Consider the following 27,701-nt stretch of genomic DNA (forward strand, 5'->3'; position numbering starts at 1 on the left):
TTATACAATTTTTAAGACTTATATTTAATTACCTAAAATTACTTTTTAAAGCATTTATTCTTTCAAGTTAACATTTTTCCTCAATTTATCAATACTTATATTCCTACTTTTTTTAACCCCAAGCACACTTGGAATTATTCAGCTGTCTTATGTAGATTTTTGATATGAGTGGTAATAACAAAAAAAGTATAAATTACCTTTTTTAACTTGTTACTTTGCTGTTGAAGGTTGAGGGAAAGTCCAGCAGCATTTTCTATTAAAAGTTGCTCGCAGCCCTCACTATATAAAATAGGTATCAGTGTGCCGTAGGTATTATACATATTTGTAAAAATCGAAAAAAAAATTACTTAAAAATTTTCAATGATTAAATATAAATAAGGAAAGTACCAGCTATTTCTAATTGTTTAAACAATATGCCAATTTTTAATTTCAAAAAATGTGTAAGTAGTTTTTTAGCTAAAAAGTACATCACAGGCCGCATACTTTTGATTTGTAAGTTGCAGTTTGCCCAATTAGACTAGTCCAATAAAGTTGTAATTGAATCTTGCAAATATACTTTAATTCAAATAATTCGGGTTACATAAAATTAGATTTAACAATTTAATGTTATAGTACTAAATTACAAGAATTATGCGATATAGCTAGGACTCATTCTAAACTTTGGTTATTCCAAACTATTTATCTACTATGTTTTTTTTATGATTTTCATTTTAATTTCTAATATACTATTGATAGGCTCAATATATATCATCTACTTGAGTATAAGTTAGTTACAATCTAAATAGCTTGAAAAATCACTGTGCTTAATAGAGTATAACTATAATCAAAAGTGACTTGATTATACTACCTAAGGTTGAGCGCTAACATCTAATTATCTTAAAGAAGATGACGAAAACGCTAGATAAAAAAGACCAATGCAAGTTTGTTTCGATAATTTTTAACAGAATTTAACGTGGTAGTATTGGTTTAGACAAGGGTTTCCTAAACTGGGCCAAGTGCCCCTCTTGGGGGTAATGAGCAGCAAAGGGACCATATGGGGACCATATGTTCATAAATTGAAACTTACAATAGATGTTCTGGAGTTGAAGATGAAGAGTAAAAAAAAAGTAGTCTAAAGGCAGTTTCAATGGTAGATTTTTGAGAAATCTTGTTGGAGGAGCCATAGCTTTTTTTTATTTCTCTGGAGCGGGCCTTTAAAAAAAATGGGAAATTTTGGTTTAAACTAACAAAATTTTCTAAAAAACGTTGTTCTTTCTACTAAAATATTTTCTAACTTATAGACTATTGAATATTTAAAATTTGTATATAAATATCCTTTTTTTGTATTATTTTAAGCCCAACAACAATTATTTTCTAATCTAACTTAAGCTAAAAAGTAATAACCTATATAAAAATAATTATACAACAATAAATAAATTTGAAGTTAAAAAAAAAATCAAAATAAAAAAAAATTAAAAGAAAATTTTGTAAAAAAACATAAAAAACACAAGTATCTAACTATGTAAATTAAAAGCAGATGAACTTAGAGAATTTCAAAAAGTATTTTTTCTTAACTGTGAGAAAAAAACTGTAGACTATGTAATTTATATTTATACATATACAATTTAAGTTTATTCAATTCTATAAACAAAAGAAATCACTACTTACTATATAAGAAAATGCTATTTAACACACAAATCTTCAAGATATGTTATTTATTATAAATTAACTAGTTACTATTGTTAGTGAAGTAAAAAGGACTTAAGATTTTCTTATTTTAACTTTATAAGACACAAGTTACTAATAGATTGAAAAAAACACTGCTCTTTCTTTACAAATGTGAAGTGTTTAATAAAAATGGATTTCTTATGTTTATAACTAGATAAAATGATATAAATTTAATATCTATTGTGCTCATACGGTCTTTTTGGTACTGGTAAAAGTGGTGGTCTCTCGTCATTTCTTGAAGGTGCTTGACCATGAGATCTAGATTCTGGACGAACATTCATACGATTTGGAGGCATACCGACAAAACTTTCTGTTCTGGAAGGAGCAGGTCTAAGTATATTATTTCTGTTATACTCGCCATTTGTCGGATGACGTCTGGGTAATGATCGTTTATTGAAGCTATTGTAATCAGAATCTCTTATAGGGCTTTTGTAACTTCTACTTAACCTACTTATGTTTCTATTTTTAGAGTGTTCGAATTCTGATTGTAAAGGATGTATATTCATACGCAAGCGTTTATCTATGTCCCAGCGAGGAGGCGATCTACTTCTTCTATAGGTTGGAGACATGTTTCTAGATTGTTTGTGATGAAAATTACCGTAGCTTCTGTTTGAAAAAAGACCGTTATCATAACATGAACTTCTCGGAGACATATTATGACGATGATTTCTTGCAGAATTAGGATGTTGGCGAAAACGATCTTCACACCTTAAGTCTATTCGAGTTCTGTCTGAAGCAGTTGGGCTTAATGACATTGGTGCAAAATTGTCAGCAAACATAGGATCATTACTCATTCTAGACTCATCAGAGCTCGAAGTTCTATTATCATAACTAATGTTTCTGGAAATGGAGTGATTTATACTTTCTAAACGCTCATTCGGAGATTTTAAAAATTCTTTTACTGGAGACAAACTTTCTCTATGTATTGTTGCTGAAGCATTGTTATTTACAAAAGGTAGCTTTTCACTGTCTTCAACAAAACTTTTAGAAAAGTTGATATTTCCCTCTTTAATATCTCTAAATCTTTGTGGCGTTGAAGTAAAATATGAAGACTTCTCATCGTACATCATTTTACTTTCTTTCACATTTTGTGAGATTATTGTAGGTGAAGAACTTGGTGAGTCACCAAAATCAATTCCCGGCCTGGGCAAAGGTAAATTTGCAGTCTGCTCTGCACTAATAATACAACAATCTGAATCGTCATCTGATTCAGCAATAACAATCACGTTACTATCAGCATTATTAGCGGTTGGTTTGCTTGGTGAAGCAGTTGGTTTGCGTGGTGAAGCAGTTGGTTTGCTTGGTGAGTATATATCATTTCCACTATCATTATAGTTTTGAACTTGGTTGGGGTTATCTTCAGACATTTTGAACTCAGATACTCCGAAATCTTCATTACTAAAACGAATTGGAGAAGATGGTGGTGATGTATCTTGGTTTGGTGTTTGGACTATTTCTTTTAAAAGATTAAAATTGATCGGATCTTTAGGTGTTACTGGAGTAAAAACTGCGGTATGTTTTACTGGTATTTTGGTGGAGCAAGAGTTAATTAAGTCAGAATTTTGTAATCTTTTTTGAGTAATTGGTAAATCAAAAGAATTTTCTTCGGTCTGTTTTACAAATGGAAGTTCTTCTTCCACTGATTGTTTTACAAATGGAAGGCTTTTTAGCTCATCTTCATCTGTAGCTATATTAGAGTCGTCTGATAACTTTACTTTTGTTACTGGTTCAACTTTATCAAGGTTTTTTCCTTTATTTATTTTAGAAGACTCTGCAGAATTTTTAAATGAATCTATCAATTCTTCCACTGCTGGCAAGTTCAACACTTTGTCTCTGTTAAAAAGGTTTTATCTAAAGTTATAATAAAAATAAAACAATTAAAATGTTAACTTACACAATACTTTGAGTTAATTCAGGTGAAGTGTGTTTAGTTTGCAGACCAAGATCGCGAAATGAAGTAGAATTTTTGGAAGTTTGCTTAATATTTGGTAGTACATTTTTATAATTGGATGAAGAAGTTTTAGTAACACTATTATCCTCTTCAGTGCCTTTTTTAGTTTTTGTCATAGAAAGTTTCGAAGCTGGCTTAGTACATTTAGCTTTGTTTAAAACATTGATACTTGTCTTCGGTACTTCAGTTAGAGAACTTTTTGATTTTGATGGTTGTACAATCTAATAAATTATAAGCATTCAAAAACTACTTATGAATAGTTTGCTAATAAAGATCCTAAGGAACATACTGTAACAACAATATTTTGCACAATACTTGCTTTATTCAACTAAACAAATTTTGACATATTTATTCAATTACAATTGGATAAAGTGAGTACTATGCAAATTGTTGTTAAAATTATTTGTTTTACGTAACTATAACACTGTTTATAATAAAAACACTTTGATATTTTTTGATGACAAAAAAAGGTTGAAAATTTTTCCAGGTTTTCTTAATTTCTTCTAGGAGTTATCAGGGTTGCCACTCATTTTTCAAATTTTTTTTAGGTTTTCCAAATTTCTTCCAGGTTTTCAAAACTACAAATTTTTGGGTCTATTTTTAATTTAAAACTAAGTTTAAGGTAAGAAACTGTGTTAAACAGTATAAAAAACATTGATAAGATACTGTAAAGCTACTTTAAATATGCTTTTTAATAAAAAAAATTTTTGATGATGACAAAATTTTCTATTTATATGATAGGTTTTTTTGATTAAAATCGAAATTTTAATACTGAACATGTGTAAATTGTTAAAATTCCAGGTTTTTTTAATGATTTTTGTTCAAAATTCCAGGTTTTTCAAGGTTTTTTTTTTCAAAATTCCAGATTTTCCAGGATTCCAGGTAAAGTGGCAATTCTGAGTTATTCTTCACTATTTATTAATTTTGTTCTATTGAAACCTGTGTCATCTTTTTATCAACTTCTACTGAAGTCCTTAGTATGATATTGTTTTTAAGTCTCAGCATTGATATTACATTAATAATTTTAATACCTAGTTAAAGTTATGAGTTTTTCGTGCTTTCCTTACCTATATTAAAAGTCCTTTGTTTTTCGGGGTGAAAATCATCAGTATAAATCACTAAAAACCAACATAGGCAAAAAAAATTTAAACTAGTGAATAAACAATTCCTAAAAACTGGAGACTTGAATAAAATTGTACCAAGCAGCAACAAAAACATATTTTTACACTAAAAATTTATTTTTCAAGATATAAAAAACCTATTGTTAACTCGGTAAATCCGATCAATTAATAAAAAAGTTGTCCTCTTATATTAAAGATGTTAAACAAATAAAAAATATCATTTTAAATTGTAATTCAACAGTAAAAGTTTTGACAATCTTAAACTGAATACTAGTTTGCGAGTCTGGTAAATCAATCATCAAATTTTGCTTCGATATTTGTAGGAATTATTTACTTTATCTTTATAATGTATATTAGAGTTTACAAATACCTTTAATGTACTATTTCTTTTACAGGACATACAGTCCATATCGTATTAAGTAAAATAATTTCTTAATTTAACTTCTGTAATTTTTTTTTTTTAGAAAAATAAAATACTTTGTAAATTTTAGAAATACTCATCACTGTTGGTTACAATTTTTTCAAGTTGCTTATTATAGAACATAACTTTATAAATTACAATTATAAACAAACTAGTAAAACTATTCATTACAAATATCAAAGTAATATGTAAAGTTTTGTTGTAACCAAAATGTATATTTTCTTGCTTTTAAATGACCGCCAGGGGGCGTTAGACGATTGTTTATAAAAACTGGAAAAACTTGTTTTTGTATCTTAATTTTAAGTAAATATTATTTGAATTACAATCAAAATAGTTTTAAATTAAAAGAAAACAATAAAATTATTACAATATTAATTAAGTACCTTGTTTAACAACTCCATTATATGATTTCGCTTTTCTGCGCTAACCATATTCAGAGGACTAGGGACTGAATAATCTGAAATAAAGCTAACATTTAAATCAACAGTTAAGCTTTTTATTTTTGTTTAAAATGAGCCTTAAAAAAACTAACCATTACTTTTTTCAATAGAATCATATTCATTATCAAGTTTTCTACGCTTACTATCACCATTATGTTTATTAAAATGAGCCTGTTCATTTAATGTCCTTTTTTCATTTCTATACTCTCTTCGAACTTTACTACTTTTAATTGTCGATGCATTAGGTTTGCTGGTTTTAAGGACGTCTTCGTGAAATGTTTCAAGTGAAACAGATGATTTAAACATATTGCAACTAGGCAGTAGTTGTTCATGTGTAGTTAACTTTTTTTCTTTTTTTCGTTGTTCGGTAGTTTTTTTATTAGAAAGAAAATCATTTGCCGTATTAAACGGTTTATTGTCATTATTAATACTGTTTTCATTAATTTCTAGAGGTATTTTGGACGTCAAACTATCACCAACAGCATGAGAATACTTGCTTAGAACAGGCTCATTTAAAACTTTTTCTTCAACTTTTTGATGTTTCAAATCGTTTTTAATATAAACTGAATTGCTCTTATTTTCTGTTAGACGAGTGTTTAAATTCGGAACATAAGTCTGTTCTGATTTTTCGTTATAACTTAAACCTCTTGATTCAATAGAATCAACAATTTGCTTGTTAACTGGAAATTGTGTCTGAAACATGTTTTTTGTTGATTTTATAGTAAAAACTGCAATTAATTTCAAAATGAAGTATTAAGTTATAATCTTTTAACATTAATTTTAGTTCCTAACTTTAATCAAAACATACGACTAATCACATTCAAATGAAAAAATATACTAAAAAAATACCATATTAAAGTCGGAACCATCTTGAAAAGACAAATTCATTGAAGTATGTGCTTTTAGATCTTGACAGTTTTCTTCAACTTGGTTACTGTAGAACTGGGCTAAATAATTTTCATAGTCATCTCTACCTGTAACAAGTGGGCCGACATACTTTTCATAAAAATGAATGTTATCGTCAACTGGATTTCCTTCAAACTCTCTAAAAGTGTTGGATTCAGTACAATTTGAAAATTCATCCTAAAAAAATTATAATATTGAAACAGCAGATGAGAACACTGAATTCTAAAACTTAACAACGATGTTAGTTTTTTGAATATTGTACAAAGTTTCTAAAAGTTTATGTACAGCAAATATAATTATGGCCACTTTGTTTTGCTGTAAAATACAAATCTTTTAGCTCCTTTGTTTAATAAAAATACAAATTCTTAATAGTATTAATAATAAAAGTAAATGAATTTTTTTATTAATTTTGAAAATAGATTGTTAATTAAATAGCTTTTAAAAGCTTGTTAAACATTTTTAATTATAGATGCAAACCTTTCGTAAAAAAGTTTCTTGGGTTCATCTAAACCTAAATTTATATTGCAAAGTTTGAACAATATTTACGTTTTTGAGAAAAAAAGATTATTTCTTTTTTTTTTTATTACTGAATTTCTATCATATTAATTTGGTTATAACTACTATTATGCTACGTAAGACAAAAAACATTAAGAAAAAAAAAAGAAAACTTTCAAAACAAATATCATTGTTTTGTTTAGTTATATGCCCTATCAAATAGTCTAGTCAACAGTGTAATACAAAACATAGAATATATATTTTGATCTACTATTAAAACAAAAGTCAGAATTTCAAAATTAGTTACTTTATTAAATGGAAAAAATACTTTTAATTACTCAATATAATTTTAATCAAAATAATATAGAAAACTGTTACTTTAGTAGAATATGCCCTTTGTTTTTAACAGCTAAATTGACACGCTTTAAAAATAATTATCCTCAAATATAAACCACATCACAGTGTATGTTCTTTTTCTAAGACTAAGGTACATTAGTTAAAGCAGAAAAAATCATCGTACGAGTTAAAAGAATAAGTGATAAATTCAAATTTGAAGTTAGGTAATTTAAAAAAAAATTTTAACTTTCTATCGTAAAGATCGAACGTCTAAAAAAGATAATGAAAATTTTTTATGACATGGAAACTGTTGTTACTAAAGATCTGGTCATTACAAAATCTTTAAAACTGCAGCTTATTAAATACTAAATATTTTCAAAAAAAATTGAGCCAAGAAGTTGAATTGATACTTAATTTCAAAGCATCAAATCAATAAAATACATTTTTTGTGCAAACTTAAGTTTGCTCGTAAGCGTTAAAAACAACTTTTTAACATTTTTATTAATAGGAAAAGTTCATAAATTAATTTTTTATTGGAAGCACTTTGTGTCTAGTTTTAGAGGAATTGTTTAATTAGTAAACTTAAATATTAACCTAAATAACAAAGCTTAAATTTGAGTTAGAAGTCAACTTATATCTAATGCAACAAATCTAATTCATTTTAAATTTAAAAATGGTATTAGCTATAAGCTAGCGATACCTTACTTATATCAAAAACAAAAGCTATTTTTATATTAAGATATTTTAAGTTGTTTTTAATAAAACTATCGTGATCACTATTTTAAAGTTAAAAATAATAACACACTAAAAGTAATAATAAGAAATTTACAGAAACTTACTTTTATATCTAAGAGTTTCCAATCCCAATTTAAAATTGATATGTTTTTATTTTCATTATCTTCAATATGACACTTTTCAGTAATTAATTCAGGTAATAATCCAATTTCTTTCCAAGTACTAATCACATCATGATCATTCTTGTAAAATTCTCTTTCTTTGTTATCAAGAAAGTAATCTGAAAATAAAACTTTTTTCTAGTCTAGCTTGATCAATTGTATGCTTACTCAATACATTCTACGTAATTTAAATTTTGTAAAGTGAGATTAAATAAGTGTTTAAAAAAAATTTATTTAAAAAAGATGAAGTTTGAATTTTTTTATACTACCTTTTAAATTAAGAGTTGGAGTGACAACAATTGCAAACATGAAGTTATGATCAGGTGTAGATTTTGAGTACTTCAAACCTATTGATTCAGAAAACGAACACTGAGGCAGCAAGTACAAAAGACCTCCTGCTGAAAAGCGAACCACAGCAGCACTATTTTTGCAAACTAAGTACTGCGCAAAATCAAAAAATACATTTTCTGGTTTAGAACTACAGCTGTGAACAATGGATAAATTAAAGCATTTTCCCTCCAGCATAACTGTAATCAAAAAACTTGAATTGTGGTAAACAGTGAAACATTAGCTAAATTTGTACTTAAAATTTTAGTGATAAGACTAAAAATATTTATAACTTAATTTATCGCTTGCTACCAACAAAACTTAAAACAATTCAATTAATACTAACCATTTTGATTTCCACATGTCATAACAAGGTTCTTAGACGGAATAAGGGTTTTCAGCAAATTAGTTTCAATAATTTCATTAACTTGCAATTCAAAATCACTATATATAAAGTTTGATTTTCATTTAATTTTATAAAAAGACTTTCATTAAACAATAGCTATTTCAAAGTGCTACAAAGAATAACATAATTAGATGTGTAATTGAAATCTATTTTTGAAACATAAACACACGTATTAACTAACATAGTTGGGCATAGCAAACCATCACAAGCAATTGTCAAAAACTCAATATCTGCTCTCTCGTTATTTTGGAACTTTAAACAACATTTCCAATACTGATCAAACTCTTTGTTCTTTAAATCTTGTGTTTCAGTCATAGGGATGCTATTTGATGCAGTGGGAGTGCAGAAAGTACTTTTAAAATTCTTTTTAGATAGTGTTTCTTGGGTTTTAGTAGTCATTACTTTTCGGCTAATTTTTTTAATAAAAGTTAGTTTATATAAATACCGGAGAAAGATAAATGATTATAGTTAACTAAAAAATAAAGTATAACAATATAACAACACTTTCTAAAAACTTATAAGTATTTTAAATATGTAAGGATAATAAATTATTTCAAAGATTATTTTTCATAGTTGGATAAAGCACTGTTTCTTATTAGCTATAAAATTAGATTACATACCAAAAATTGGTATGTTTACGTTACAAAAATCATAATTTTAAACCTCTTAGAATCCTTGCTATCTTTATGTAAAGTTAAAGATACTGGTATAGTATCTGCTTTAGAGATTCGAAACTTGACGTAAGGCAGTAACTGTCTAGGCCGTTTAAGCATCTTAACATCATCATAGTCATACACGTAAAGCTAGATATTAATATAATGTAGTTAGTTCATTGAAATTTAAATATTCTCGAATTTTAAATACTTCATTAAGAATTTTTTTTTATCAGATTAAGAACTATGTCTAGTATAACTTTTTCTATTAACTCCATAAAAAATTAAATACCGAATTTTCAAAGAAAACATTTTGCCGTATGTTTTTCCCGTTTTTATTTCTGAAAACATAACAATCATAAGAAGGGTCTGGCTCAGGAGCAGAGTCTTTTGAAAAGAACTGATTGTGTACTCTCGACTTTCCCTATAAACATTATTTTAAAATATTAAAAAAATAAACTATCTCCTATACAAAATGAAGTTTACATTAGATTAAATTAATTTTTTCAATATTACACATATTAATATACTATTAAATTTATGTTTGTTGTTATAAATCAGGATTTCCCGAAGTGGGCCGTACTTTACAATTTTAGAGTGACAATCTTCAATTAGGTCTTATAATTAGATGAAACGACAAAAATAGCCTATTATATTAGTTGTAACTGTGTATCCTACTAATTGTAGAATTTTTAAGAAGATCTTTACTTTTTCATTTTCAATATAATTATTTAGAATTAGCCCTTAGAAAATATTATTAAATAAATAATCATTAAAACTTGAATGCTAGCTCACTTGCTCTCAATTATAAAACAACTTTAACTACATCAACACAAATACACTCACTTTATGAAACTTTAATAATTAAACTCACCTTTTTGAAAAAAAACATGAGTAAATCATTTTAAAGTCCATTATTGGTAAGCAAGTTTTTAGTATTTACTAAAAATCAAAAAATTAAATATTTACAAATTTATTTTAGAAATTCAGAAACTTTCAAGCATTTGTACTTCAGATTTTGTCTACAAAAACAAAATGCTTAAAAAAAGTTCACAACTTAAAGGTCTACTCAAAAACATATTTCAAATTAGTTTTCAAACAATAATAATAATAAAAGTCCAAATTAAATATTCTATTTATTACCATGTTTCAGTGGTAAAAAATTCCGATCTTTCAAACATTACTAAAATAGTAAACTAGCAATTTGTTTTATAAAATTCAAAAACTTTTAAACACTTGAACAGACAAAACGGAAATTTTGCCTAATTTAAAAAAACTGAGTTAGCCTGGTGCGTATTAACCTTGCTAGATAAAGCAGCATATTAGTTTGAGATTTAATTAATAATTTACTTCAATTATTTAACTTATTATTATTTATTAAAATAATCTATTTTATTATTATTAAAAAATAAAATTTACTTTTTTGTTTTAGTTATTTAAAAATAGTAGCTTTAATTTTTTTCTGCCACAATGATTGTTTACAAATAGGATGCGTTACTTCAATTTTATACTTAATTTTATCATATTAACTCATTTTTGTAAAATCAAAAAAAGAAACCACTTTTTGTACTTATCAAAAGTTGTGTTTATTCTGATAAACATGACTAAATCATTATGCATATATAAATTGATTTGAATAGAATAAATTACTTTTAACAACTGAAACATCACAACATATCCAGTTGTCATACTATTATGAAAGTCCGGTTTCAATAAGTCTGCATGCTTTGAAACACAAACTCCTTGACCTGGCTTTCCTAGCTCTGGATAAAAAAGAGAATTATCACAAGACAGTCCTTCAGTGCATATTTTTTCCATCTAGAAAATTATTTAGAATTACTATAAACTTTTTATTGATTATAACAATCTTAAAGTAAAATCAAAAATATTTATAACACAAACAAAGTTTAAAATGCATTAGTGATAAGTTAGTCAAAATTAAATTGTATAAAACAAAATATATATAAAGAGATCTTTGAAAAAAATTTTGTAGGCAAATATTTTATGACATCAAATAAGTTTTTGATGTTTAGGACCTAACACTTATTACCTTATCCCTGATAAAAGGTTTACAATTACAATTTTTTATTCATACTACTTCTCACAGATAGGTAATATTTTCTTTAAACTACTTTTATTTGTTTTCTTTTGCTAAAAATCAATAAGAACATAAATAGATACCATTTTTTGTTCAAACGACAATAGGTCTGATATCACTTTACTTAAAAATATTTAAACCTAACTCTTTTGAATTTCTGTTATGTACAAAAAACTAATACACTCCTGAAAATAAATAAAACTTAAAAACAATACCTAAAAATTTCTAGCTTGAACTTTACTTTTTCATTTTACTCTTGTTTGAAATAAAAGTAAACTGATAAACATAAAATTGTATAAGGTTTGATTAGAAGAACCAGAGTTTGGTGACTACAAATATATGTTGACTTAAACTACTATAGTTTTTATGCTACTTACTTTTCCTTTAGTGTCTGTAGCATATGCGAAAACATAAAGAATGTTATCAACTTTTTTTCCATCTTCAAGCATAATTTCTTTTTTCTTGTTGTACTAAAACATTTATTAAATTAAAACTATTCTATAAAATAACATTCAAAATAATTAAAATATTAATTTTAAACAAAACCAAACCTCATTTTTCAATTCTTCATTATTAATAAAGTGTACATCATCTATTATAGTTTTTTTATAAGATTCTTGAAAATAGAAGGAGCCTTTAATCAAAGGACTTAATTCTTGTAAATAGTCATTGGAATTTAAATTAACTTCTCTAAAAAGTTTTCCTAAAAATAAAGAATATATAAATGTGTAAGCATTTTAACATAATAAATTTAAACTATCACAACTATTTATATGCCATTTTATCTTTTTTTAATAAAGAAAGAAGAATTACTTTATGTAGTGGAACTTAAACTTGTAATTATCAAATATAACTAATATCTTAGAGTTTAAATTTAGTTATTGACTTTTTTAAATAAAAGCTTTTAGTGCATATATCCAAATAATACATTTTAAAAACTTCAACTTTAACTTCAAATTAAAAAATAATAATTAATCTATTAATAAATATTATTATTTAACATACAGTTCTAAGCTGTTTGTACTACATAGAAAAACAAAACTTTAGTCAGTAAAGTAATTAAAAAGAAGAACTTGAAAATTCAGCTATATAACAGAGGGCTAAAAAATATAAATAATTAAAACTAAATATACTGGTTACAGTAATAAAAATACCACTGACTAAACAATTTTACCTGTCATTGAAGAGACTAAATATATTAGCAACTTAAAAAAACAAGTTTATACATGAATACTCTTACTGATTGTATTTAATAAATAAAATTAAAACTTTATTTTTTTTTACCTGATTTTGATTTAATTGGAATATGGAATGCCGAAACACTTCTTTCAAGTTTTTTTAGTTTACTTTCTTCCTCCTCTCTTTTTTTAGAAGACTTTTTTACAGGTGGTTTTTTCCTTATCTTATTTGACATCTGTAAAATACAAATCATCAATTTACAATTAAATAATTTTTTATTAAGTAAAATTTTAGTAAAAATATTAATTTTTTGTGAAAAGATAATACTTTTCTAAGCCCTGACTTATTGGTTTCAAAAGGATTTAATTACTTTTAAACTCTTCAATAGTTGGCTTGCTTTTCTTTGCCTCTCTTGTATTTTATAATAACAACATACAAAATCAAGATAAATGTAATCACTTTGTGTGGGCGCTTTGGCGACAGTACTTATTGTTTCATTTATCCCTTTTCTCTTTTTAACACAATTTTGTATATTGATTAGTTATGTCTCTTGTGTGTAATAAACGTGGATTTATAGTAATGTGTTTTGAATAAGTTAGATTCATTAGACAACCAATTTATAAAAGTTTATTTTTTAACAAGGGTTATTAAGTAACTAATTAAATTAATAAATATAGTTTAGGTTTATTAATATTAAATTTCTGCCTTTGACTTGACTCCTCTTAAATCTCTGGTTTCTTACATTTTAACTAAGTTTAGTCTAACTAAATAGATCACAAAATATTAACTACAAATTTATTTATATGGAATGAGAAAATTTTTACTTAACTTGTCAAGTGCTTTAAAGCTACTTTTATTTAAAGAACTACTGAAATATACACTAATTTTTTGTTTAACTTGCATTACGCAAAGCAGTTTATCAGACCAAAAAAAGCTGTAAAACAAAAATACAGAGCTATGAACTTAAAAACAAAAAAGAAGTAAAAATAAAAATAAAACATGACTAGCCATTAATACTTCGTTGATAAAAATTAAATTAAATTAAACATAGGTGAGTACTAATACTAGTATCTTGTTAACTTGAGTTATTGTTAAGTGGTGTAGTATACATTATTTACAATAATTATAAAGCATAACAAAATGAAAATAAGTCTGTACCAAACTAAATATTATCTTTTTATACTAAGATATGAAAAATGTAAATATCAAGATTTTATGGGGAATTTATTTTTTTAATGGTTTTAGTCATGGTAAAAACATATATACAATACAAAAATAGACATTACAAAGAATAAATAAAAAGAACTAAGTAAATGTTACAAGATTAAAAAAAAACACATTAAAAATGAACTAAAAATATCACATAGGGTAATGTGGACACTAAGTAACTAGTTCATTTCTCTTATTTAGGTATTTCTTTTGTTAGCATAATTATTCATAAAAATAACAATAACTGACATTAAAATTATGATGGAGTAGGGAGGTAGGCACTTTTTGTACATGTTGGTCTTATTTTAAAGATCTCTAACTAAGCTAGCAAATGCTTTTTACCGTTTTGTAACAATAAAACTAGTTTTTGAGATACAAGGGTACAAAGTCAGAAGATTTAATAGGCTCCTTATGAAAGGACCAACATAAAAAGGCAAAACAAGACTATTTAGTTAAAAACTATTTTTCTCTAGTTTTTATGATATTGTTCTGTAACTTTCTCATTTTTATTTTTTTAACTATAAAAATTCTAACTGTGGGATATTTACTAACTTTGAGTAAAAATTTTTTTTATTTAAAAACTTTTAAAAAAAATTATAATTTTTCATATTTTGTTCATAATATTCTTAAACTTCTCTATTTTTTGGAATTCTTAAAATAGGATTTTTTTATAATGCCATGAACATTTTTTGAATGTTGAGGTCAATTGATCAAAAATAAAGGAGAATATAGATTTTTAGTGAATATTGAAAATTCCAAGATATTGGTAATGAACATTCATATGTTTGTATCAGAAACAGTCACACAAATGACAATATCTCAAAAGTTAATAAATATTCTTTCATTTTGTAATTTTGTAAAATGATCTTATAGTACATATTTTTTATAAGGTTTAAAATAAGGGTGGTCAAGACTTTTGATCTGTGGGCCAGAATCCTAAAATTTCAGTCCTTTGCGGGCCGGAGCATTTTAAATAAGGGATCTACCAGATAATGCCTTTTTAGATCCAGATCTTAACTTGAAAAATTATCCGGATCCAACCAGGTACTAGTTTTTAAATAAGATCCGGTTGGATCTCTAGAAAAAAAAATGGGTCTGGCAGGATGATAACTTTATAGATCCAGTAGATCACTATTTTTAATTCTTTTTTTTTTCACAAAAAGTTGTCAAATATGACATTTTAAGTATTTAGATTTCTATGTTTATATAATCCATGATCAAATTAATACTAACTTTATAAATATAAAAATTTGATTACTAAAAATTACTAAATTTTGAGTGTGAAATTTTAAGTTAAAACTTTCAACTTTTTATTAAATTTTTGGAGTCATCTATTTTTGGCATCCTTGTGCTGGACTTTTATATTAATAATATTTCATTTCATATTTAATAATGATATTTAATTCAATATAAATAAAGATATTACCAATGATTTTGAACAAAACAAAATGGTGTTTTTATCACTATACATAAATTAAAATTCAAATTTTAAATATGTTTTCTAAAGTCAAATTCTTCCAGTTTTTTTTGTAAAATTATGATACAAAGTTTTGATATAAAAATTTTGTAATATTGACCTTTGCGGGCCGGTCATTTTCACTCTGAGGGCCGGATCCAGCCCGCGGGCAGTACATTGCCCACCCCTAGTTTAACACAAATTTTTGTAAAAAAAAAGATGGTGGATCCCCCTCATGCAGGGTTGCCACAGATCAAGCTGAGAAAAACTTCCTGACTTTTTACTAAAATTTTCTTGACTTTTCTAAATCAAACTCTAAACTTAAACTTATTCTAAAATACATAATCTAACACTATCCAAAGCTTTCCTTATTTTTCCTTATTTTCCAAAGCCTTCAATATGGCGAGAATGAATTAAAAAATCATACGTCATAATTTAAAGTTATTTTTTAAGCTGTCTACAAACCAAAAAATTTTTCAAATTTCATTAACATTTATCACTTGAGAATGAAACTTGTATAGTTTTGAAAAGCTTTGTGTTAATAGAAAAATTTTGCAGTTTTATAAAGGATATTTTATTAATTTATACTAGATGAAGGCATTGGAAATTAAGTAATTTTGTAAACTTTTATGAAAATTTTACAATTTTAGTCTGACATAAGAATTTTTAAATCATTTTCACCATTTGAATGCTTTGGAAAATAAGGAATTTTGTAAATTTGAACTGCCAATATCTAACTTTTTCTTAAATTTTGTTAAAATTCCTGACTTTTCCTATTTCCTGACTTTTCCTGACCATTTAGCAACCCTGCTATTTTGGATGATAATTTTCAAAATATTATCTAACTTAATAAAGTTACTATAGTGGCCACTCATGATAACATCATTAGGGAATGTAGAAACATAAACTACATATTTATCTCTCATATTATAGTGTTTAATTTTTTTGAGTTCAAAGATAACTGCATGTTTTAAAAATAAATAATACAGAACAACAAGGTTGCCAAATATTTTTGGCAAATTTTCTCCGGATTTTCAAAATTTCTTCCAGGTTTTTAAAATTACACGTTTGAAGGTCTAATTTTCAGTTTAAAATTAAGTTTATGCTTAAAAACTGTGTTAAATAAAAAACGACATTGAAAAGATATCTTAAACAGGGTTTCCATTCGTTTTTTCAAATTTTTATCCAGGTTTTCCAAATTTCTTCCAGGTTTTCTAAATTCCTTTAGGTTTTTGAAAGCACATCTATTTTTTGATAATTTTTATCAGTAAGTTAATATTTGGTTAAAAAAAATTGCTGTTCAAAAGATATATATTACTTGAGAGTAACTTAGGTATTGCAATTTATTTTATTATGTTGGAACCTGTACTAAATTCTTCTAAGATGGTTGTTTAAAAGCCTTTATGTTGGTTTAATACAAATGAAATATTTTATTCTTTTAAAAACAAAAAAAATTATAAATATTATTATTAAACTATGAGTTAACAATTTTTTTTTTAATTTACAGTGTCTTGATATTACTAATAAAATTTATGAAAAAGTAATCAACAGAACCTAAGTTTTTGATTAAAGATAACATAAAATTAAAAAACAACAACTACCTTTAAAAAAATTTAAATCCTTAAATCTACAAGTAATTTTTTTATACAATTTAAACTCTAGAGAAAGATACTAAAGCAAGTTTTAAATAAACAAATACTTAATTATTTTTTAAATTGAAATCAGAAACTAATTATAGAAAGTAAACATTGTTAACAAATAAAACTTTACAATAAAAATATATATAGTAATTAAGTTAAGGGCATAGGGGGAGGAAAATCACTTTTTTTACAATTTGATCTCATTTTGTATAGTTTTTACTAAGCTACAAGATGCTTTTTACAGATTTAAAAAATTCAAAATAATTTTTGAACTCAAGCCAGTCATAGTCGGAGGCAACAATAGGTTCTTTATGGGAGGCACAAACTAAAACTGCAAAAGTAGACTATCTCACTTAAAATCTATCTTCTACATTTTTTGAGATAATTACCTTCAAATTTTTAGGAAATGTTCCTTGTAATATTTAGAAAATTCTGTTGCAAGGAATTTAAAACCTTTGTATAAAAAATAAAAAAAAAATTATTTTTTTGTTTTTTTGTTATAAAATGTTTATTTTTTAATTGCTACAAACAGAATAAAACCAAGGGAAAAACAGTAATATATGGTATCAACAAATAAGATAAGGTATTATAGGCCTTTAAAAGCTTTAGTATAACAATGCATATGTATTATTTGTTTATGTTATAACATACTTTAAAAACAAAAATTTGGTAACAAAAACAAAAAAATCTTTTTTTAGTTTTTTTTTAATTTTCAGTTAAACACTATAAATTCCCTAAAAAAGATTTTTATTAATTATTTAAATGAACTCTTCCTTAAAACTTGAGGTATATGTATTAAAAAATGTAAAAGAGGTAAGTTTTTAGTTATTTTTATGTATTTGCTGTTTTAGTTTTCTCCTCCATTATGAGGAAGGAACCTATTGTGCTCTTTGGCTTTGACAGACTATATCTCAAAAACTAGTTAGGATATTAAAAAAACTGTAAAATCAACTTGTAGCTTAAAATTAAACCTGTACAAAATAATATCAAGAACTAAACATTTCATAAGACTATCCTAATCACTTAATTTAAATTCAAAATAATCTTAGAACATTTTATTGGTTTAGATCTGGAATTCCAAAATGTACACACTAATTGAAAAATCATAACCAATATTATTATGAAATTTTCAGTAGATTATTTTGAATCTTTAATTAAGTAGATTATTTCAACAATATAAATAAGCCTCGTTTACACACTTTTGGTTTTTGTTAAACTTATCTATAAAGCGTACTAGAGAAGCTTTGGTGTTGAATAAATATTTTTACAAGGTTGCCAAGCAAACTTTTGTAACCTTAGCCTGAATTTTCAAGATTTTGACCGAATTTAGCCTCACTTTTACCTCCTCCTAGGTATGCACTTTAAATACAGACTTTCAGTTAAATCAAATTTTGAGTATCAATATTTTGACATTTACGCACTTCTTATTCAGTACACATTTTAACCAAATAAAAGCTTTATGTCAGGTTTCTTTTTTATTTAGACTAGTAATTCTTAGCTACAAACTTCCTATTGAGTAGCTTCTGTGTTCACAATGTGTACTTCAGCAAGAGATAAGTAATAATAAGTTATTGGAATGTAAAAATAAATAATGTAGAACAACAGGGCTGCCAAATATTTTTGGCAAATTTTCTCCAGGTTTTCAAAATATCTTCCAGGTTTTTTAGATTACACATATTAAGGTCTATTTTTAGTTTGAAATTAAGTTTAAGGTAAAAAACTGGTTAAATAGTATTATGACAGTGAAAAGTTATCTTAAGGCTTCTTTCAATGTGTTTTTTAATAAAAAATAATTTTTTTATGATGACAAAAAAAAAATTATGTATACAATAGAGTTTTAGTGTTAAATCAAAATTTCTCAAAATACAGGTTTTTTTGACCTAGATTATCAAATACCAGGTTTTTCCAAGATTCCAGGTTTTTTGACAACCCTTTAATGTAAATTAAGTGATAAAAACTTTTACACTGAACCAGGTATACTTTTTTCTCACCGCTTACCTCGTTGCAAATAATCTTTAAATGTAAATAACTCTGAAAAAATTATATATAAAGGTAAACCATGTACATAAACTTGTACATAAAATACTAAACTAAGTGCTTAATTATAAACATCTTAATAACTTACTTAAACAAAAAACAGTCTGATTTAAATATTTTGCAAAATAGACTTTTTTGTATATATCAAGGACGGAAGTGTCCTTGCCACAGTGACAGATCATCGATACTAAAAAAATTACATACAACAACTACTTTTTCAAATAGGGTAATAGTTCAACATGTTTCTAGGAAACTTTTACTATTTTACTCTGACTTTGTAAAAGATTGTTTATTTAATTTTACCATTAGAAGGCTTTAAAACTTACTTATTTTAATTATTAACTCAAATTTTTTTTTATTAATGTATATATAATTACTCAAAAGCTTTTGGTTTTAACCTTTTATTTTATTAGGAAAATTTTGCAATTTTAGTCAGACTTTAAAAAAAATCTTTGGTAATTACCTAGCTAAGTTGATGTTGCACAAATATCAAAGTGAAATTTTATTATATTCAATGATATTTTAACCATAATTTAAGGCTAATAATCAATGTTTTAAGCCTTATGTGTTGGATCTAAAAAGATACTTTGTTTTAAACAAGCTATATAATTACTAATTATTTTGACCCTTGTCGAGTAGTTCGTAACTCTCTTGAGGTAGCCAAGTTAATGTTTTCGGTTGTATTTCTTTTATTCCACTTACTATTTGAGTACAAGTAAGAATTAATTTATTTATTAAAAACTAAAATATTTAATCCATTTATTTTGCGATATCAAATTCTACATAAATTATTGTATTTATTATAATATAAACTATAATCGCTTTATATCTTAAAATAAAGGCAATCAAATATTTAAGTTTTATTAGTTTATAATAAATAAGTTTAATTTTCATCTTAGGTGACTACAGGGTTGCCACTCGTTTTTTCAAAATTTTTTCCAGTATTTACATTTTTACTTCTTTCTTACATTATTTATACTACTTTTTATTAATAAACAAATGTAAAATTACCTTTGTTTCTATCAAACACATAAGAATAACAGCTTGAGAAACATAAATCAATCACAATGAGAAATTATAAAACAAATAAAATCTGAATGTAATGTCAAGAAAATGTATATCCAAATATTAGGTTATCTTAAACTTTGTGTGCCCATGCTTTGGTTCATTATACAGATATTTTTCAGATTTATTTTCGATAGTTTTCAAATTTATTTTGGAAATAATTACATAAGCAGGGCGCCCTGCTCTCGTGCTTATATTATGGAATGTTATTTTAACTGCTGGCAACTTAGTTTTCTCTTCAAATGTGTATAGTAATGTCATTTCAACTTAGTGACTTTTAAACTTTTTTGTATTCTTTTAGTGTTTTTGTTTATCTATGCTACATATCGCTGTGAACTTAATATAACAACTAACTAGTTTTGTTAGGCCTATATAAAACTTTAACAATAGTGTCATTTCAAAATATATTTTAGATTTTTAGATAAATTAATTAACATAAGTTAATATAATTAATTAATTAAAGACTTTTTTTTTTCTGTTCTTTTATTATTATTATTATTATCAAGTTTATTGTCCAACAAAGGACCTAGGCATTAAAACCTAGGCCACTTAAACTGAAAGACACTAAAAAGAAAAAACAAATTACAGTGATTAAATAAACATAAACGTAAAACTTATACAAAGTACAAACTGAATAAATTAAAACTTTCACAATTCAACGATTCCAAAGTCACCAATCTCCAATTATACGTTCCAAAGCAACAAATACCATCTAATATAGTTTTAGATAATATTTACATCGGAAAGCTAAAGACTATACTTAAGAAGGATAGTGTAATTTCAGCAATGAAAAAAGATATTACTTGATGTCATTTCAATTTTCCGAGAATTTTCTTTGATTCGTATTTTTTTAAAAATAAATTATAAAAATATATTTCTTCAATATAGTTAATTAAACTTTTATCGTTATTTTTTTTTTAGTTATCGATTATTTAAAATAATACTGTTATAAGTTTTATCTATATAAAGTCTTTTTTTTATTTAAAGTTAAATATACTCTATTACTGTTTAAGGTTTTAGAGTATATTTAAGTTATAATGAAAAAAAACGACTTTATATAGATTTGTGCCGCTCACGCGGTAATTGTCTCTCATTTATTTTCTTCTTTTCTCTCAAGCTACTTAACTACTTTAAAACATACCAGACTTTAAAGTTAAAAAATAAATAGACTGATCAACTATTAAAATGTTGTTGCTAACTAATAGCATATAACTTCGTAAATTTAACTTTTTTATGTTTTAACTTGTTTTTAAATTGAATTCAAATAGTGTTACGTACATTCTAAGTGCACTTTCGCCCCAACGGCTCGAGAAACTTTCGAGAAACGAAAAGCAGCAACGAATCGGCAAGGAGAGGTACGAGGAGACCGAGCTCTATGTACGAGGAGACGGATTAGAGGATTCCGTAGCGCCAACAGACCGCTAAGGTGGGGCCAGGAGACGGATCAGAGGATTCCTTAACGCCAACAGACCGCTAAGGTGAGGCCAAGAGACGGATTTTTGTAGCGCCAACAGACCGCTTAGGTGAGGCCTGGAGACGGATCAGAGGATGCCGTAGCGCCAACAGACCGCTTAGGTGAGGCCAGGAGACGGATCAGAGAATGCCGTAGCGCCAACAGACCGCTTAGGTGAGGCCAGAAGTCGGATCAGAGGATACCGTAGCGCCAACAGACCGATCAGAGAGTGACATGAGGCCGACAGACGGATCAGCATAAACCGGTCAAATGACGTGGAGGTGTACAAGGGTGGAGCGAGTTCCAGCAGTAAAGAATTTTTTTAAACTTCCTACATTTTTCTGTCATTTTGTAAAATTGTATCATACTTTTATTAATTTTATGTATTTTAAACCGTTTTACAGAATTTTCAAAGTAAAGTAATACTTTTTAAACAAAGGAGATAAAAATCAGCGGTCGTTTTTTTGTTCATTTTTCTATATAGGGAGTTTTAAGCATTCTTACAAGTGTTAATGAATAAAAATTAATGTTTTTTTCGGAAAACAAAGCACAAGTTCTTAAAGTATGAAGAGAAAATGTGCCGCTCACGCGGTAATTGTCTCTTATTTGTTTTCTTCTTTTCTCTCAAGCGGAGTATAAATTAAAAAAAAGCGCGTAAAATCGGCTTCTAGTTTCGGCTGCGTAGCAGCCAACTTAAGTCATGGCGGCTTTTCGCTGCATAAAGTTGTTAATGGTTTCAATCTTGTTTATCGAGTTTAATTCGCTTTTAGAACACTTTATGAGTTTAAACAAACACTTAGTTTCAGTTTCTTAAGTTCATGTTATTTAGTCTTTTAATAGACCTAATAACTCGATTCATTGGCTTTATGTTATATAATATTTTGATCACATTTTTGTTTCGCAATCTCATTTTGAATATAATCATTATCACAGACTCGAACTACGTTTAAATTAGTATAAGTAACTAATTTATTAGACCTTTAGTAAAAAGTAAGTAAGTCATATTAGTTTATTTAAATCAATTATAGTTTACTCGTTATTCAGAGGAAATCCATTATACAAGTTAAAGCGCACGTTGCGTTATAAACCAGGCCCATAACATTGTATAAGTAGAACACCCCGGTTAGCGACAGATTATAGAATAATGTATATAGTTTAAAAGTTCTTTTGCTGTATGTTTTTTAATATATTGCAAAAAAGTACTTAAAATTAGTTCCGTTTATCAAAAAATACAAGCAATAATTGATAATAAGTTTCTTGAACACAAATAAAAACTACCATTAAAAGCACCAATGATTTTTTTTTCTCTTCATCAACCACTACTGAATATTTAGTTTAAGTTTTAAAACTACTATTGAAAACACCTGAGACCTTTTATTGCTCTTCATCTATAACCCAAGAGTATCTAGTGTAAGTTTCAAATAGTTACCTCATGGCCAACCTTTGGCTCCTTTGCTGCTCATGGCCCGCTGAGTATCTGTCATAGCCCACTTTGAGAAACCCTGGTCTAAAGAAATGGTGACATGGTGTTTTAAGATAGAAAAGATATAAAGATTTACAATATATTTTTAAAAATAAACTGCATTTTCTAGAAGTAAAACAAATAAGTTACACGAGTTTAAATATTTCATAACTAAATAGAAAAACTAAATAAGCCTAAAAAACAAATTAATTTGTAATTTAAGTTTTTAAAACTTTAGAAGATGTACAACGTAAGAATAAGCAAGAATTAAGATAGTTTAAAGTTGTTCGCAAAAATTGTCCAAAGAAACACACATTGCAAAAAATAACCTGCTAACTAAAATCATTAGTTTATGTAAGCATGAATTTTTTTTGAACATACTTTTTTAATTTTTTTTTGTATAATTTAGTTATAATCGTTTTCTTAATTATCGTTTTATAGTTATATCTAGCTGCAAATAATATTCGAACACAACAAAGTTCATTCCGATAACCAAAAGTTTTAAAATTTAGTGAATTTTTCGTTTGTTATTAAAATAGTTTATTTTGTTAACATACTACCAGCATAGACTTTAAAAATATTTTAAAGCCAGTATGTATATAAAAACAAATTAAATCGTAAACTGTTTTTATAAGAAAATGTTAAAAAGTTTATCAAAATTGATCTTACTAGAACAACAGTAATTTTATCCACTTTCAATAATTAAAAAAAAAATTCTTATAAATAAAATTATTTTATGTTAACATACTACCTTCATGCATAGTAAAACTCAACTTACATTTTTGCAGGTTTATAAGTATATAGTTAACACTTAGAACAATATATTTGATATTGAAAACTGTATGCATGTTTAAAAAAAAAATTTTTTTTGGTAACATAGTACCAAAGCAAGCAACTTTTCTCTAACTTAAAAAAAAACATTTATTAGTAAAAAGTTATAGAATTAAAGTAAAAGTATTATCACGAACTTTTTTGTATAGACAATCCCTTATTAAGAATAGCATTATTTTCCGCCCAGAGAGAAGACAAAGAAATCTCTAGAAAGTTTCTATAGGAACTTTGTTTAAATTTTGTAATAAGTTTTTTTTATCATGTTGTTTTAAAGTAAAGTAGTATAGATCTTTTATTTAAATTTTTAGAGAAAGTTTTAAATAGAAAATAACTATAGTTTTGCTTTCTTGTGTATATCAAATCAATAAACAATATATTTTGTGTACTTTATACTTTAAAGATAACAATCAAATTTCTCAACTAAAATATAAGGAGAATGATCAATTATAAACTTTATTAACAATACAATGTTTCACTGGCTTGAAATAAGTCAAACGAGATTTCAGTTGAATAAAATCTTATTCAAATAGAATCTTTACTACTTTTATTTGAATTCTATTTGAATAAGACTTTATTCAACTGATGATCTCGTTTGACTTAATTCAAGCGAGTGAAACATTGTATTGTTAATAAAATTTTAAATTAATAGTTAAATAATATCTTTAACTGGTTATGAAACATTTTTCAATAGTTTGTTTTTAAATTATCGTTGTAGTTATAACTTAACTATCTATACTGTTATTTAAGTACAAGGTTAAATTTACAAATTTATTTCTGTTATTTAGTTTTAATCAAGGTTAACTGTAATAAAGTTAAATAATGATGTTGAAAAATATTTATTTTTTTGTTTCAAACTAGATTATAAGCATTAAGAATTTGTTTAAATTTTTTTATCTAGTTAATATTTTTGATAGCTATAAAATGAAATTTGTTTTTTATCGGTAGCTATATGATTATTTAGTCACACTTTTCATGGAAAAAAGTAGAATATGTTTTTCTTTTGTTCAATATTTCGTTTATGCTTTTTTTCTAAACTAAAAAAAGTAATAGTTTTTTTTAGTTGACGTACAAATATTAGATATGATATGTTTTTAAAAATTAAACAAAACTTATGAAATTTTTACACGATTCATTAGAAAATAGCAATTTTTTTTACTACATCAAAAGTTTAACAATTTTATATTAACATCGTTTAAAAAATTAAACTCTTTTTAATTTATTAATATTTCAATTTGTAATTCAAATAGATTCTATTTCAATAAGATTTTATTCAACTGAATATCTCGTTACACTAGTTTCAAGCGATTGTTCATTAATTTAAAATTTACAATTGATCATTGTCCTTGTATTTAAGTTGAAAATTTTGATTGTCATATTTAAAGTATAAAATAGGTTTCATTTTAATAAGATTTTAATCAACTGAAGATCTCGTTTGACTTGTTTCAAGCGAGTGAAACATTGTATTGTTAATAAAATTTATAAGTGAATATGTATAACGAGCATAAAGTTAATTTTATAGGTAAATTTATTAATTTTTCAAAAAACATAAAACTTTAATGTCAATTATTTTCCTTATCTTAAAAGCTATCTAAAAATTTTTTATTTTATTTTAGAGAACGCACCTTTGTCTTTAATTTAAAAAAAATATTTGGTTTGGGGTTTGAATTATTTCATGGGGTCCCTCCTAAAATAAAGGTTTTTTTTTGTTTTTTTTCATCATATGGTATTAAAACCAAAAATAAATATTTTTTTTTATATTTTATTTTCTTTTTCCCTTAGTTAGCATGTTATTCAAACTCTTAAATGTTTATCTTATAATTAATGTTAATATCTTTTACGATTTGACCCCAAATCAAAATGTAGTATATTACACTATCATTTGCCTTGGCCATTTCCTAGATAGAAAATTGATAAAAGGAAAAAAAAAAAAAAAAAAGAATGTGTTTTACATCAAATTTAATTAAAATAAAATAAATTAATTAAATTTGTTGTAATTCACATACTTATTAATAATTTTTTTCCTTTTATCAAATTTTTATCTAGGAAATGGCCAAGGCAAATGGTAGTGTAATATACTACATTTTGATTTGGGGCCAAATCGTAAAAGATATTAACATTAATTATAATTGGGATCTGGTGTCCAAAAAAAACCTTTCGGCTATCTTGTCGTACACCATTTAAATACTGTTTAACGTCTTGTATAGGACAAAGCATTATAATTTTAAAAATATAGTAAAGTAAAAACCAATAAAGTTTTGTAATATAGATTTAATTTAGGGAAGAAAAGATAATTTTTAAAGTAAACCAAAGTTGTAACGAGCATGTCAAAACCAACAGTCTGCAACATGAGATATTTTTTTCAGGTGAAAAATTCTTTTAAAATATTAAAGAAAACTATGTGATAAAATAATAATAATAGGCTCCTAATTTTATAAAATAGAGTGTTTTAAAATTATTTTTATTATATATAGTTCAGTCCGCTAGCATTTTTCTTCGAAAGATTCGCCCGCTAATTTGTTCAAACACAATGTTATTACTAGTTTAGGTACATTTTTATAAATTGCATAACAATGCATGGAAACAGACATTCGATCTTTTATAACAAATATCATTCTAAAAAAACGTATTTGATCATTTTTTTTTAGATTATTTAAGAAAATCATTAAATTAGACGTCTTAAAAATATATTTATGTAATAGCATATTAGTTTAAAATAAATATATATTATCATCAAAGCATAAACAACAATATTACAAAAAATAACTTTGTTGTGTAAACTATTTTGAAAATTTATAATCTAAAAAGGATTTACTTGCAAAATGTATAAAAAATTTTCTAGTACATGTTAAAATTCAACTTAGTTTTGAAGTAAAACTGTTGAAAAATTAAAAAGCTTAAAGTGGTTTATTTCCAAGGTCTTATAAAATATTCCAAGTGGATGTTTGATTTTAAGTTAAACTAGTTTTTTAATATTAAAAAAAATGTTTTTTTTATGTTAGCTTATTTTAATTCTGAAACAGTTAGAATGTGACCCTTTTTATGATAATCTTAAAATATCATTAGAAGTTAAAATGACACCATATTCTATTGTAATAAAGATACTGACCTTTACAGGTAGTAATAAAGTGTATTATTTAGCTCTGAAAACAAATAACGAATATCAAAATAAAAACAATTAATAACAAAACAAAAAAAATAAAATGCACGCAGAGCTTTTATACTTGATTACCAAAATGTAGTGATCAACCAGATCCGGATCTATTTTTTTTAAATTAATATCCTACTGGATCAAGACCCGGATCTATTTTGTAATGTAAGATCCGGCCGGATATGAATCCTAAATGTCTTAAGTTTTATGTAGCTTCCATTGAGAAGTAACTTATAACATTTAATTATCATAACACCATTAGTTAGTAAAAAATGTTTGATACAAGTATTTTGTAAAATAAGACACAATGTTATTATATAAATGTTTTATTTTTAAACTATAAAAGAAAGAACGTTGTAAATAAAAATCTGCCTATATGAATTCTCAGTTTAAATTTTAATTCCAAGCTACTTATTTAAAAAATATAACAAAACACATTTCTTTTTTTCTTACATTTATTTGAG

At 25.6% G+C, this 27,701-nt stretch overlaps 1 protein-coding gene across 1 annotated transcript; it reads right to left on the reverse strand.

The window, feature by feature from the left end:
• Nucleotides 1-1,665: 1,665 nt before the first annotated feature.
• LOC145831431 (uncharacterized) lies at nt 1,666-20,410 on the reverse strand. Its single transcript, XM_082938688.1, has 16 exons — nt 20,290-20,410; nt 13,042-13,171; nt 12,309-12,460; nt 12,135-12,227; nt 11,310-11,477; nt 9,952-10,083; nt 9,670-9,809; nt 9,188-9,415; nt 8,947-9,044; nt 8,543-8,800; nt 8,217-8,392; nt 6,490-6,723; nt 5,733-6,333; nt 5,584-5,657; nt 3,602-3,879; nt 1,666-3,540 (listed from the first exon to the last, which is right to left on the reverse strand). The coding sequence occupies exons 1-16, from the start codon at nt 20,308-20,310 to the stop codon at nt 1,878-1,880; spliced, it is 4,446 nt and encodes a 1,481-aa protein (XP_082794814.1). The 5' UTR covers nt 20,311-20,410; the 3' UTR covers nt 1,666-1,877.
• Between the last annotated feature and the right edge of the window lie 7,291 nt (nt 20,411-27,701).

The sequence above is a fragment of the Thalia democratica genome, chromosome 3 (genome assembly GCF_965202585.1).
Source record: "Thalia democratica chromosome 3, ktThaDemo2.hap1.1, whole genome shotgun sequence".
Classification (NCBI taxonomy): Eukaryota; Metazoa; Chordata; class Thaliacea; order Salpida; family Salpidae; genus Thalia; species Thalia democratica.